Raw genomic sequence first — 14981 nt, forward strand, 5'->3', positions numbered from 1 at the left:
ATTCTGTGTCTCCCTCTCTCTGACCCTCCCCCGTTCATGCTCTGTCTCTCTCTGTCTCAAAAATAAATAAATGTTAAAAAAAAATTAAAAAAAAAAAAAAAAAAAAGAGTATGAAGGTTTCTAAGATGCCAGACTTTTCCTTGAGGCATTAACCCACTCACTGCAGAATAAGTAGGTTTATTTTCCACTATCTTGAAGATTATAAATGGATTTTGATGATTTCTGCCTTCTGAAAAAAGACTTCTGGTAGTCTACAGAACATCTGTGGCATAAAGTCCAAGTCTTATAATTAGGTTAATACTTAACATTAGATTTTTTTTTTTTTTCCTATTTTATTCTTTTCTCTGTCCCATAACTTTTCAGGGGCAATGCCTGTGTTATGCTACTCCATCTCCCTGCCTCAACTTTCTCAATCAAGCATTAACTGCCTAGTAGGGACAGTTGAAGCTCTTTTTCTACCCATTAGACAAAAAATACCAGAATGAAACCAACTTCTTAAGATACTAGCTACATTTAAATAAAAAGCAGAATGGGGCGCCTGGGTGGCTCAGTCAGTTAGGCGGCCGACTTCGACTCAGGTCATGTTCTCACAGTCCGTGAGTTTGAGCCCCGCGTCGGGCTCTGTGCTGACAGCTCAGAGCCTGGAGCCTGTTTCGGATTCTGTGTCTCCCTCTCTCTCTGACCCTCCCCCATTCATGCTCTGTCTCTCTCTGTCTCAAAAATAAGAATAAAAAAAGTTTAAAAAAAATTTATAAAAAAAAATACATCAACATAATTATATATATATTTAAAAAGCCATTTAATAATCTCTTTCAAGTATCTTATTATAATCAGAAAGGACTGTAATCCAATTAGTAAAATCATCATCTATTCTAGTTATCTCATCATCCTGAGAAAAGCAAATGCTAGTGATGCATCTGCAACAACAAAGTGTGAAGTGTATTAGATACAAAAGAAAAAGGCTGTTTATAACTGAATGTTAAGAGTCTCAGATCTCAGCTCTAAGGGGCACACATATTTATATGTGCAGCTGCAACTCATACAGATGCGTGAGCCTCAAAAGTCCTGAGGCCATTTGAAATCTCAGTTTTAAATATATTTATAGTTCTTTCTCAGGCATATAGAAACACAATCCATATGAGAAATGGAAATAGTTATCAAGTACTTTATATGTACTGTTTCTAGTTCTTGTTAATTTTAAGATCATCATGTGACAAATACACCCCATACTTTATACATATTACTATTTCTTAAAATTAGCCATAAAGAGAATTTTACTCAAATTGCTAATTTGTATGCTATGTATTTATTTATACTATGACTAGGGAGATTTCATAAAAGTATAATAAAGAATCTCTCTACTCAGAAAAATGCTTTAAATAAAATAAGGCAATTTCACTACAACCTGGGTTCTTAGCACACACACTGTAAAGCAGAATCACAATGGCAGATTTTGATGAGACTGGCAGATGTGCATAACTACACACGATGGATACCTGCAGTGCTAGTTAAGCAATGAAGCCACACCACCCTAGCTCTCAGCTGGTAACCAAAAGCCAATTTTGCTTTACTGCTAGCATTCAAGAGAGCAGACTACTTGCAGAATGTCCAAACGGAAAGAATAAACTTTATTAAATGGTCCCTAATCTGAACTCCAAAATAAATATATATATGAAGCAATCTGCTTTTAGCTTTTATAGGTATAGAAAATAAAAAATCCTTCCCATGTGATCTAAAGAGACTGAAACAACCTTTTAACTAGAAGAAAGCAAAATAACCTTTCACTCTGTGAGGAAATGTATGTTTTCCTACCCAACTTACATTAGACCTCAAATAATCTATTATCTCATTCTATCTTTACAGTGTCTTTTATGAACAAAAGTAAGGTACCTAGGAATTCAATCACTCCAGAGATGAAAAATCATAATTAAATGACTTGCAGGTCATATAGCTAATTATTAGATGACCTTGGGCAAGAATCCATATATTCAAATCTCCAGTTTAGTGCTCTAACCATTTGAACACATTGCAAATTTAAGTCTAACAGTGCTATAAATTATGGATCATCTCATGGATAATAATGTGTCCTAATATCAAGATCTTTAAAATAAAAATAATAGCTACCTTTTTCAGACACCATCCTAGTAGGCACATTATATATATATATATATATATCTTGAATCCTCACAATAGCTATGCGAAATACAGAATTCTCATTTATAGATTAGGAAAATAAGATTTAGAAAGATTGAGTGATTTTTCTAATCACTTACCCAGAAAGTGTTGAAACCAGCATTCAAATCCAAGTCTTATAAAAATTACCAAAAGAGAGCTCTTTCCTCACATTTTTATGCAAATACAGATCATATACTACACAGAGCAGTATGAGTTGTAGAACACCATTAAAACATCATTACAGGGGCACCTGTGTGGCTCGGTCGGTTAAGCGTCCGACTTCAGCTCAGGTCAATCTGACGGTCCGTGAGTTCAAGCCCCGCATCGGGCTCTGGGCTAATGGCTCAGAGCCTGGAGCCTGCTTCCAGTTCTGTGTCTCCCTCTCTCTCTGCCCCTCCCCCGTTCATGCTCTGTCTCTCTGTGTCTCAAAAATAAATAAACGTTAAAATAAAAAATTAAAAATAAATAAATAAAAATAAAACATCATTACCTATATACAGCCCAAACCTATAATTAAATGGCAATGATTAAATTTTTCCTTTTCCTTTCCCCCCCCCACACCTTTTTTTTTTTTTTAACCTAGGAGATATGGGTGGAAGTTCCTAGGTTCCTTGAAAGACAATGGAAGATGATTAGGATTCCTTTCCTATCAGCGCAGTTCAAAAGCAAATGTTTTAATCATTACCATTTGTTGAAGCCTACTACGTGCCAAAGCACTGCTGGGTACTTTATATATGTACCTCATATAAAATTCCTCATCATGAGATGCTAAGGGTCTTCCACTTAAAAGAATTCAAATTCCTGCTGGTTTTAATTGGCTTTAGTGATTGCTAATCTTCTTGCCCTTCCTTTTCTTCCCCTCCATTACTTTACAATATTGCAACCTAATCTATAAGAAGAAAACTAAAACCTCTGACCCTTGGAAGCCTCTTAATATTATCCTGATCATTATGATGATAGCTATCATAATAACCACATGTAAAACATCAATATCTCAGTGATAAATATCTGACACGCATGTGGAATCTAGTGCACAATTCATAGAATACTTGCCTCTGGAGTCCCTAGTGCTTTCACAGCATTCAAATCAGATCCTGAGGAGAAAGTATTTTTTGCCCCACGGACAATGAGACCTTTCCCCTCTGTCCAATTTTCCAATTCAATCACTTTTTCCAGAAGTTGTAGAATCATAACTCCTGCCACAGAGAAGACGAATCAAAGTACATAAGATACCAGAAAAACAGAAATAATTTAAAGCCATCAGGCATCAAACATGACTCTTAGATCCTACATTTGATAAATATTTACTAAATATCTATCAAATGCCTATTGTGTTGGTACCATGGGGTATACACAAAAGAGGTATACATGACAGCCACTGCTTTCAAAGTTTACAATGTTAGTAATCTTTCTCTTTCTCTGTCTGAATTAAGAAATCACACAAATACATAGCTAGGTAGAAAATGAGAATATATCATACATGTCCTAGGAATAAGAAAATTAAATAAATAAGGGTATGGTGGGAAGAAAAAATTATTCCTTAGGTAAAAATCAAATATAGTCCTGGGGCGACTGGGTGGCTCAGCCGGTTGAGCCTCCGACTTCGGCTCAGGTCACGATCTCACGGTCTGTGCGTTCAAGTCCCGAGTTGGGCTCTGTGCTGACAGCTCGGAGCCTGGAGCCTGCTTCAGATTCTGTGTCTCCCTCTCTCTCTGGCCCTCCCCCATTCATGCTCTGTCTCTCTGTCTCAAAAATAAATAAACATTAAAAAAAAAATTTTTTTTAAATCAAATATAGTCCTGACTTCACAATAGTACATGTTGTCTTAGGCAACAAGCTCAACAAGCATTATTAAAATCAACAAGCTCATAACAAGAGTTATGCCTATATTCCTAACTCAAATATAGTTCTGCCCCAGAAGACTGAGATCTTACAATCTATTGGGTATATGGTATACAAAACAAAGTATAATATTCCTACTCTACTCACATGAGAACTATTATAATAGATGTTAGTTCAGGAAAGGGATAGTACATAGCATCTTGTTCCACAGCTGACAGACTATGCTCTGAGTAGCCCAAGGCATACTCTGAAAGTACTTCATAGGCTGCCAATAAGATGCCTACCAACCATCAATTTATAGATTACATTTTTACCTTGATATCATTCCAAAATTCTACTGGAGTTTCTTTATAATGAACAAATTTTAAATGGGAATAGGAAGGACTATAACTCTTATCTGTGGTGCTCTTCCAAGTTCATAAAGTTCGTAATGCTGTCAACATGATTAAGTTTATTCTTTGTAAGAAAATATTTTAGAAGCCAATATAAAGATCATAACAGAAGGTTAAAACTGGCAAAGACTCTGTATCACAAGGTTCCAAAACTTACTATACAGGCCCCATTAAACTATGTATACTATTCTGGAACATAAACCCCAGGATATCAAGAACTATTATTTTCTTTGCCATTTTCTGAAGTAACCAGTAATGAAGTAGTTCCACAATAAATTTTAATGTTATTGATTCACAAGTAGATCACATCTATAGAAAGTTAGAATCCTTTCCAACTGCTAATTATGACCTAACTAAAATAGTAGCCCTTCCCAAGGATGTTCTAGGTGTTTTATAAATATAGTTCTTGCTCTCAAAATTTATACAGTCCAGTAGCATTTTACAAAAAAATAAAAATAAAAATAAATAAAAAACAGTCATTTAGCACAAGAATAAATCTATATAGATAAATATGGACCTTCAATCATCCCTAATATTTAAGCTTCTAAAAAAATGGCCTTAAGTATGAGACATCTATACCAGTAGTTAATCTTGAACTCATCTTTTTTACTCTGGTAAACTAAGCATTAAGTGTTAGAAGAAAGCTTAAAGAGTAGCTAGTTGGGTAATTTTCAAACCAGAGCCTTGAGGTTTGAAAATTGTGTGGTGTGGGGCTCACTCAACTTCTCCCAGACCAAGTCAACCAAACACCATTACCCAAGTCAAAGCATCTCTGCTTGTATTCATTTTAAACATCAGCCATCAAATTAGTATTTGTTTCCATTTGAATAAAAATCTTTACTAATATAAATTATTTGTACCTATTCAGTAGTAAATTAGACTATTAATCTAATTTTCTAGAGCAGTCTTTTCTAATTTTACTTTTCCTAGGTTAATATTAAAATTAGCTTTTATTCTCTGAACCAATTGAGGGCATGGAGTTGCATGGTCCAATAAAGTAGCCACCATCCATATCTAGCTACTGAGCACTTGAAATGTGGCTAGTCTAAACTGAGATGTGCATTTATGTGTAAAGTACACACCACATTCAAAAAGTTGGTATAAAAAAAGGGGAAACAACATATAAATAATTTTTCATATGAGTCACATGTTGAACTATTAATATACTGGGATAATAAGGTACTTTATTAAAACTAATTTCACCTGTTTCCTTTTACTTTTTAAAAATATGGTACAAGAAAATTTAAATTTACATATGCGGTTCACATCTGTGTATACTTCTACTGGATAGCACTAAGAGAGAGAGAGAGAGAGACATCTCTGAATTATGATAAGAGAAAAGAAAAGTTATCTTGTGTTTTAAAGACCCACCATGACTAACTCACAAAGTTTACAGTCTACTAAATTAGGTCTCAAGGTATGAAAATTTATAGAGGTATTTTTAAGCTCAGTATTTCAAATACTACAGAATATAATTTACCCTCCATGATGGGCATAACAGACAAATTGCCGAAGTCACCTTGACTGGGTAGTCAGCAAGGTTATTTATTAGCTCTTGTATAACATCAGTAACAACCCACAAGGTACACAAGGTACATCACTGACAGACAAAAATTGCCAAAATCATCTTGAAACAGGGAGAAATGCTAGAGAGTCAGCAGTGTTACTCAGCTCTTGCATAACATCACAATAGCATAGTTCAAATTTGAGCTTTGGCACAAAATTACAAATTACCACATGTCCTGGACTTTCAGGTCCCTTAAACAGGAAATTCTTACATGCCCAAGAATGCTGCTTGGCAAACAGAAGGTATTTACCAGTATCTAAGAGTCAGGAAATGATGCAATACATTGCCAAGTGCAATATTAATTTCCAAGTTTCCTTTTTATCAACATCTGTATTCATGGATTTTTTAAAAAGATTAAAATATTCACAATTAATAAAAAATGTTCCTGATTGAAGTGATGGTTTGGGTTTTCAGTGTGAGTGTATGTGTTCCAAGAGTACCACAACATTCAAGAATTGTCACTAGAGATAAAAATATGTGATAGCAGCTTAGATTTAGTGTCATTCTTTAGCAAAAGAAAGATCTCTATACCTGAGAAGGCATTCATTTTACTTGGATTGTTCAGGGTAAGAATGCCAATACCACTATCTTCCTTCTGAAGGTCAATGGATCCACCAGGAAACTGCTCAAGTTTTTTTTTTACTTCTTCTTCATGGAAGCCATGGGATGTATTATAAAGTGACAATCCCGTTTGATGTAGTAATTTTGTCCTCACAGATAAAGATGATGTCTTCAAAAGACTTCTTGCCATTTCTGGAAAACAGAAAGAAGTACGCAGTGGTCCAGATGAACACTTTTCCAATATTGTATGTTAATAGGTTTTAGTGATAGACCTTTCTGTTTAATTGGGAGTACTTTCCCACTCGTAAAAGCACTCCGAGGAGATGGTCGGTATGGAAATCCTTCTGTTTTGCCTCCTCAAACCAAATAATTCACAAAGTATATCATTTCAGTATATCACTGAGAGATGATGATATAGTTACAGTGCACTGACTGGGATCCAATACACTAGGAAGATTTAGAAAAATGTTGCTGTTCTGTGTTTAGCACCATCTCCTGCTTCCTGGTAAGTCTTTCTCATGATAGTAGTTCTTCCTCCAACTCTTTGACTTTTGCAAAATCTAAGAATAAATTGTCCAATGTCTCCTTGGAAACAGTCTCTATGCAGAAATGCTACAAGGGCAATCCCATTCTCTAACAGAAGTTTCATTCTTAGCATTATCCTTACCTTATGCAAAGCTTTCATAGGAAAAACTGAGGAAAATGGGGAAAGAAATAGGAATATGTGCATGGTTTCTTTGTTCCTCAGCATTCTGTCACTCTTCTCACTTTATATATACATCCTGGGCAATCTCACCTTAGCCCATAGGTTTTTTTGCCCTATGTAAGCATTTTTGTTGACCTAAAACATACATTCAGAACAGTAAACAAGTCATAGGATACAGTTCAAATCATAAGTTTCATAAGGTAAAAACACTTAAGTCAATAATACCCAGACCAAGAAACAGAACATGAAACTCCGGTCTGTTGTGTCCTCTCTCAGTTCAACTCCAAACAAAGATAACAACTATCCTGACTTCTAATACCCTAAATTCGTTTTTCTATTTTTGAATTTTATATATATTCAATAGTATATATTATTTTGTGCCTTTTCAACTATGTTTGTGACATCCATTATTACTATATGTATTTACAGTCTAAACAGTCCATTACTCTTTGTATTTTATATGAATACACCTCAATCTATCTATTCTAATGAATGCATTCTGTTGGCTATATCTAAAAATGGAATTATTTGGTTGGGCTGCAGCTGATTGCTGCATTATTATACTGTATTATTATACATAATTATTATACATAATTATACTGATTGCTAAACACTGCAATAAAATTATTGGGCAAATAGCCTGTGTGGCTCAGTCAGTTAAGCTTCCAACTTCAGCTCAGGTCATGATCTCACAGCTTGTAGGTTCCAGCCTTGCATCGGGCTCTGTGCTGACAGCTCAGAGCCTGGAGACTGCTTCCAATTCTGTCTCCCTCTCTCTCTCTGTCCCTCTCCCCTTCACGCTCTGTCTCCTTCTCTCAAAAGTAAATAAACATTAAAAAAAAATTTTTTTAAAGAAAAGAACACCGCAATCCAGGTATAAGTCTAGAGGCCAGTGGTACTTGTAGAAAAACCAAATTCCGGGGCGCCTGGGTGGCGCAGTCGGTTAAGCGTCCGACTTCAGCCAGGTCATGATCTCGCGGTCTGTGAGTTCGAGCCCCGCGTCAGGCTCTGGGCTGATGGCTCGGAGCCTGGAGCCTGTTTCCGATTCTGTGTCTCCCTCTCTCTCTGCCCCTCCCCCGTTCATGCTCTGTCTCTCTCTGTCCCAAAAATAAATTAAAAAAAAACGTTGAAAAAAAAAAAATTTAAAAAAAAAAAAAAAACCAAATTCCGGGTCACCTGGGTGGCTCAGTCGGTTAAGTGTCCAACTTTGGCTTAAGTCATGATCTTGTGGCTCATGAGTTCAAGACTGACATCAGGCTGAGTGCTGACAGCTCAGAGCCTGGAGCCTGCTTCTGATTCTGTCTCCCACTTTCTCTGCCCCTCCCCCACTCATGCTCTCTCTCTGCCTCAGAAATAATTAAAAAAAAAAAAAAAAAAAAAGCCAACATAACTTCCTAAAGCATGTGAAGGAAAATGATCAGAAAAAGAAGGAAGCCAAAGGGAAAGGTACTTGGGTTCAACTCAAGGGCTAGCCTGCTCCACCCAGAGAAGCACATTTGGTGAGAACCAGTGAAAAGGAGCCTGAGCTGCTGGAACATATTCTCTATGAATTTAGGGCATGGTAAGTATAAAAGAAAAGAAGGAAAAAAAAAAAATCTCAAGAATGCAAAAGAAAAAAAGTTGTGAGGCGTTCTTTGCTTTCCTAAAGACAAGTTTCGACAAGATTAGCAATTAAGATATTTTAAACCAAGATAGTATTCTTTTCCAGATTTAAAGTAGATAAAAAATAAAAAAGGGTTAGGGGCACATAAAGCATGTAACTCTGAATCTCAGGGTCATGAGTTCAAGCCCCACAATGAGCATGGAGCCTACTCTAAAAAAGAAAAAGAAAAAGAAAAAAGAAAGGCCAGAGTGGGGGCAGGGGTGGGCGGTAGTTGAATAGTTTCGTTACAATGAGGGCCATTAAGGAAACCACACTCATGTGAAGGTTTTAATGGCCAAAAAGTTCATAGATTGGTGGGGGTGGGGAGGGTACCTGACTGGCTTAGTCAGAACAGCATGCAACTCTTGACCTCCAAGTTTCAGGGTCATGAGCTCAAGCCCTATTGTTGGGTGTAGAGATTACTTAAATAAAAACCTAAGGGACACCTGGGTAGCTTAGTCAGTTGAGCATCCAATTCTTGATTTCGGCTCAGGTCATGGTCTCAGTTCATGGGATCGAGCCCCATGTCAGGCACTGCACAGACAGCATGGGGCCTGCTTGAGGTTCTCACTCTCTCCCTCTTTCTCTGCCCCTCCCCTGAACATGCACAGAACTCTCTTTCTCTCTCAAAATAAATAAATGAACTTAAAAAAAAAAAAATTAAAAAAAAAAGAAATTCATAGACTGGAATCCTAATGTATAAACACATACATACGATAAAAGCATTTGGTAAAGTATAATTAGTAATGATTAAATGGGTATTTACTGAGTTACTAATGACCTCCCCTTTGCTAACTGTTTCAAAGAGAAAAAAAGTAACTTTACCCTCAAAAATTTTTTAGTTTTATCAAGGAAACAAAATATGCACATAAAAAGCAAAAATAATTCAACTATCTAATTGAAAACAGAACAAAGTCCCTCTTTTCATTAAGCTCTATTAGAGATTTACATCAAACTTAAAACATAGTCTTAACTTCATAAGAGTTTTTCTTCTTCACCAGTAAACTTTTAGTATGAAATATAGGGATTTTCTATAGGCAAAAATGGATCAAAAAATATTAAATATAAAATATTATGATATTTTATTTCACTTCATTCTAAGTTTTAAAATTCTAAGCAGAAGCACAACAGAAATCAGGCAATATCCCAATTTTGCTGGGGAGTAACCAAAAGAAAATATAAACCAGCTTTTCTTTGCAGTGTCTTATGGCCGAAATATTGACAGGGGAGCCACCTTTAAAATACTCTCATTTTACATATTTTCAGAGTATCATTTCTTCAGAAGATTATGTTATTACTAAACTGTTAGCATAAAAATTGTATAGTTCCTCTTCTCTCTGCAAAACAAATCTAGAAAAAAACAAAACAGGGCCCACGTTTCCTTTTCACAATTAAAGTTTACCTTTTGTCAAATTTTGAAAACAACACAAAAGTTCTCAAAGTTCTCACTCTCTACTTTTGTTCCAAATACATATACATTTTTTAATGAATTGTCAATTTATAAAAACCTTTAAAACCTGAGACATTATTTCATGTAACTCCATAGATAGAAACACAAGCCTTTTGAATGGACAAGAACATATTTTATATATAGGCTATCTGATTAAATCAAATATTTATGAGATGGTTATGAAATTGTGCAGCAATTTTGTTCATGTTATTTCCATAAAAGATTATTTTTGTTTCATGATTTGAAATTCAAGTTGTATTATAGTTGGTAAGAGTAAAAATAAATGAAAACATTAAAAATGAAGAAAGCTATTGCCTGAGTCACCTAACACATTAGGTCTCAGAACATGGGGTTTTTTTCTTAACCTAGGTAATGGGTACGTAGGTATCCATCTTCTGTTGTTGTTCTTTAAACTCTTTTTATGTATTTTTCACTATATGCATGTATGCTACATTTCTCAATAAACTTTTTTAACTGAAGGATATCATTCCAAACTTTGGGGCTGTCTCTGGTTTTACCAGTAATTTCTCCCAATCTTCTAAACTGCCAATTTCAAAACTAGTTTCTTAAATACTCTAGTTCTTTACATAGAAGATACTACACAAAGAACACAAGTATTGCATGAGTGACCACATAGGTGTGCCTGGTCTCTGGCCAGTTTGGCAATTAATAAAGAGTCCTTATTAAAGATAGTGATATTTCTTAAAAATCAATGTATAACCAGAAACTACATAAGAAAGAGTTAGAAATGCAGCTCCTGCCTCCAGTAAATAAAAAAATTCTTATGGGCAGGACTGCATATTATTTATAGCCTTTAGCACACAGAGGCTATATATTTAATATTTGTGGAACTAAATGACCCCTAATGTGGTTATTACTGTGAAGGGATGACAGTACCTAACCATCATTTTCTAAACTAAATATAAGATCTCTGTCTGCAAAATAGAAAAAGTTTATTTCACTGTTGGTTTTCTAGGAAATGCCAAGTCCAGGATATGTAGTTACAAATGCGCAAAGGTATGATTTTCTTTTCATGTTTACAAAATGGGTTTGCATACAACACAATTTCTATTGTTTCATTAAAAATATTAACACTTTTTAATAAGTGGAGTTAAGTAATGAATAGTAAGACATTACCTATCAATAGTATGGGCAGTTGGTAATACGTATTTTACAAGGAGCTGGTTAGTAACAGTCTTTGTTCTTTAACTATGTAACAAGATTTCTCTCACAAGAAGAATCTTAAGGCGGTTTGGCCTGTTACATTCTCTTTCTCAGGATGAGAGGCAATTTACACAGTGATACTGAAGTGAATACTTAGTAACTATTTGTGGCAAACTTGAATGGGGAACCTGAGATTTGACCTATTTTGCCTCACCTTCCCTTCTTCACCTTCCAAAGGGGATATTGGTTTTCAGTGTTCTATAGCTCTGTGTACTAGGCAACAAAGTGAAACTATCTGCCCTGGGACTGCTATTTTGGATTTGCTTAGTTCTTTCTATTCTCCTTTCTTTTGCACACACAAGCACCCAGCGCCCTCTCTCTTGAGCACGCTCATGCTCGCTCTCTCTCTCTCTCTAAGAGGTTTATGTGATAAAAGGAACCTGGGATTTTGCCTTTATCTTGTCCCATTTGAAGAAGATCAAATACAGTAGGGCTCAGGGTTCCTTGGGCCTGCCTCCAGTCTAGGGAAAATAAGCTCATAAGATCACTTGTCAGGTCAGTTCACAAAACTGAAAGGCCTACATAAGACAGTCAGAGTCAAATACAATATATCCAGTTTGCTCTAAGCATGCTTTGCTCCTGGGGATGTCAGATACAGAACAGAAACCCAATGGCAAATTCAACTGAGGCAAAGGTCCTGATCTTTTCCATATTTACCATGACTTCAGCATTTAAAAAAGTGCCCCCCAAAACTTGATAAGGACTTCAATGGCTATTTTCAAAAACTAAATTTGCCTGTATTTTCCACAATATTCTGTTTAGGGAAAAGAACAAAGAGTTAAACTAGAAAATAAGGAATAAGACTTACAAAATCATTAGCATTTTTAATTATTCTTGTGGGATAATAAAATCAATAAACAATATATCTTCTCTCTTGTAAGGAGCCTGTTCTATCCTCATCTATTACCTCTCCAATATCTAACAACACAAAGGCAATTGACATAGATGCCATGAGATCTATTATCTCCTTACTTTAAATCATTACAAAATTAAACATACATATGACTAACATTTTTTCTCTCCTTCCCCATTCCTATCCTTCTTCCACTCCTGACTCTCCCTTATTTTCTCTCCTCTCTTCACATTTCCTTGTCTGTGCCACAGAAGAGTACCACAAAAACTCGAGGGCACTGCTTAAGCCTACTAGGTTTGCTGACCTCAAGTTTAGAAATCATATTCTAGAAATTTGGTAACAGTCTATTATGTATACATCATCCCAATTCTAAATTCTAAGACCAAATTAGACAAGAGTTCAGTGCTAAGGAGATGATAAAGTATCAGCCACTATGAAAATACTATAGTGTCTGAAAGTATATGTGTACGAACAAGGGTTGAGATTCAGGTTCAGTGTAAGGATGTAGTTAAACAGTCAGCATTTTTGGATCTGTTCCAGAATCGTAAGGCAATGGAAAAGTTCTGAGGAATTTACGATTTTATAAACTTTATTCATGACAAAACGTATGTTTAAAACTTGTTGTAAAGGATATTTTCCTGTCCTGCCAGAGTTAGACCAGTGGAATGAGCTCACAACCAAGCCGCTGGAAAAGGCAAAGAGAAGAAAGGTCCTGACGTCCAAGATCAAATGTGTTGTTACTCTCTCCAACTGTTTTTTAAAGTTCTGCAAAGGATCAAATAGTTCCCCTCCCTGCACAGGAAATAAGCTAGCTTTTCTCTTAAAAGCCATCTGTAACCCGTTTTACCATCTGTTGCATTTATTGAATACAGAAAATTAACACAAATGCATACTTAATAAGAAAACAATTAGCCCGAGGGAGGTGGTAAACAACAAAAAAGTCAGAAAGATTCTATTTAAGACTGTCCAAACATGACTTGTTTTTCAAGTTTTGGTTTCACTTGAGACTGTCCTATAACCTACCTTTCGAGCTTTATCACATGCCACCATACACACACCTCTTCATACAGCCAAAATGAACTTTTAGTTTCTCAAATCCTTCAGGTTTTTCTCTTTGTTCCTCACGTCTATATATGTGATCCCTCACCTGTTACACTTTTCACTTCCGCAGAGTAACTCCTAGTCATCTCCCTTAATACTTAGGCTACATAAAATACTCTGTTTGCTTGCACAGCATTTATATTCTTTTTCCCCCCCACGTAATTACTCGTTTAACCGACGTTGCCACGGGATTTTGGAAAGCAAGGCCTTTGCAACGCTTAGAATGGTGCTTGACAAATAATGTAAGACAATAATAATTTGGCAAACAAGTATTAAGAATCCATAATGCCTTAGGAGGCTTAAGAATCTGTCCACAAAAGAACTATCCACTTTCTTATTCCCGTCACTCACCCTGTTTCAACTCCATTCTCGCAAGCTGGTTTCTCTTCCTGAAATGCAACTATTAACTACTTCTCTTTCAGACCCCGCAAGGGGAGATCAAGAAAGGATCAGCTGTTTTCTTGCTATGCTCCTCCCTCTCCCAGTAGACTTCACAATTACATCTTCCCCCAAAGCTTATTTCCTCCAATAGAGTGCAAAGTTTCACAAAAGGGGTCCTCTGTTATTCTTGCCCAGGCCGTTTATCTCTGTATCTCTAGCACCTAGAGCCAACAGTTGGTACACAGGAGGTTCTCAGAGTTGGAAAAGAAAGGGAGCTGGGGGGGTCGATACACTTTTTTTCTCAAGGTCCCATAAGCCCTTTAAACACGTAACTTAAGTAACCAGTGGTTTTAATCCCCTACATTTGTGCCCCTTGTGTGTGGTGTAGCATTAAAAGGATTCTCGAGGCTCAAAAGTATTTTAGAATTAAAGAACCCTTACCAAAAATGATTTGGACATTTTTCTGTTGTTATTGAAAAGTCGGCTGGACGAAACAAATAATGTCTTAATTAAGCAAAATAATTTAATACACAGGACAAATCCAGAAGTCCTAGGGAACATCACCCACCCTGTCTATGCCTGAAAAGTATTTAGAATTTAAACTAGTGCGTTGAAATCATGTCTCCCCGTTCTTTTGAAAACGCTAATGTAGGCTATTTTGCCACAACCCTTAGTAAAGTTTTATTCTTTTCCCAAGTGCCCTCCTTCACCTCGCAAAGTCCGTCAGCGGCGCTCGGCACTGCGTCCCCACGCCCAGCAGAGGGCAGTGGACCTCCGCGATGGCGTCACTAGGCGCGCGCCAGTGAGCCCGGGCGGGTCCCCGCTTGTAATTCGTACGGAGAAGCGTTAAAGCCCATGACACAGCGACAAGCTAGACTCCTGTCCTAGATGACACTTAAAGGGCAGCCCCTACAGCCACGCAGTCCAGTACGCCTCGAAGCAGGCAACCTCCTTTTCCGCTCCCCCACGACCCTCTCCCGCTTCCCGCCCCCTTTTATCTGCTCCCCCGCGACCCTTTCCCTCTTGCCGGAACCTCCCCTTGGTTCCGCCTCAGGCCCTCCCTTTACCGCCATCCAACCTCTTCTTG

At 36.7% G+C, this 14981-nt stretch overlaps 1 protein-coding gene across 4 annotated transcripts in view; it reads right to left on the minus strand.

Annotated features, from left to right (window-relative positions):
* ECHDC1 (ethylmalonyl-CoA decarboxylase 1) overlaps nucleotides 1-14972 on the minus strand; it is a 53985-nt gene extending 39013 nt beyond the window's left edge. Inside the window, exons 1-4 of one of the 4 annotated variants that reach the window (XM_058735197.1) lie at nucleotides 14605-14841; nucleotides 13865-14115; nucleotides 6508-6729; nucleotides 3229-3371 (exon numbers count right to left, since the gene is read on the minus strand). In XM_058735197.1, the coding sequence (XP_058591180.1) occupies nucleotides 3229-3371; nucleotides 6508-6729; nucleotides 13865-13880 (381 nt within the window). In that variant the 5' untranslated portion in view covers nucleotides 13881-14115; nucleotides 14605-14841. Of the gene's footprint in view, nucleotides 1-3228; nucleotides 3372-6507; nucleotides 6730-13435; nucleotides 13609-13864; nucleotides 14116-14604; nucleotides 14842-14961 lie in introns of those variants that run through there. The other 3 variants (XM_058735199.1, XM_058735198.1, XM_058735200.1) reach the window with 3 other exon arrangements.
* Between the last annotated feature and the right edge of the window lie 9 nt (nucleotides 14973-14981).

The sequence above is a fragment of the Neofelis nebulosa genome, chromosome 6, assembly GCF_028018385.1.
Source record: "Neofelis nebulosa isolate mNeoNeb1 chromosome 6, mNeoNeb1.pri, whole genome shotgun sequence".
NCBI lineage: Eukaryota > Metazoa > Chordata > Mammalia > Carnivora > Felidae > Neofelis > Neofelis nebulosa.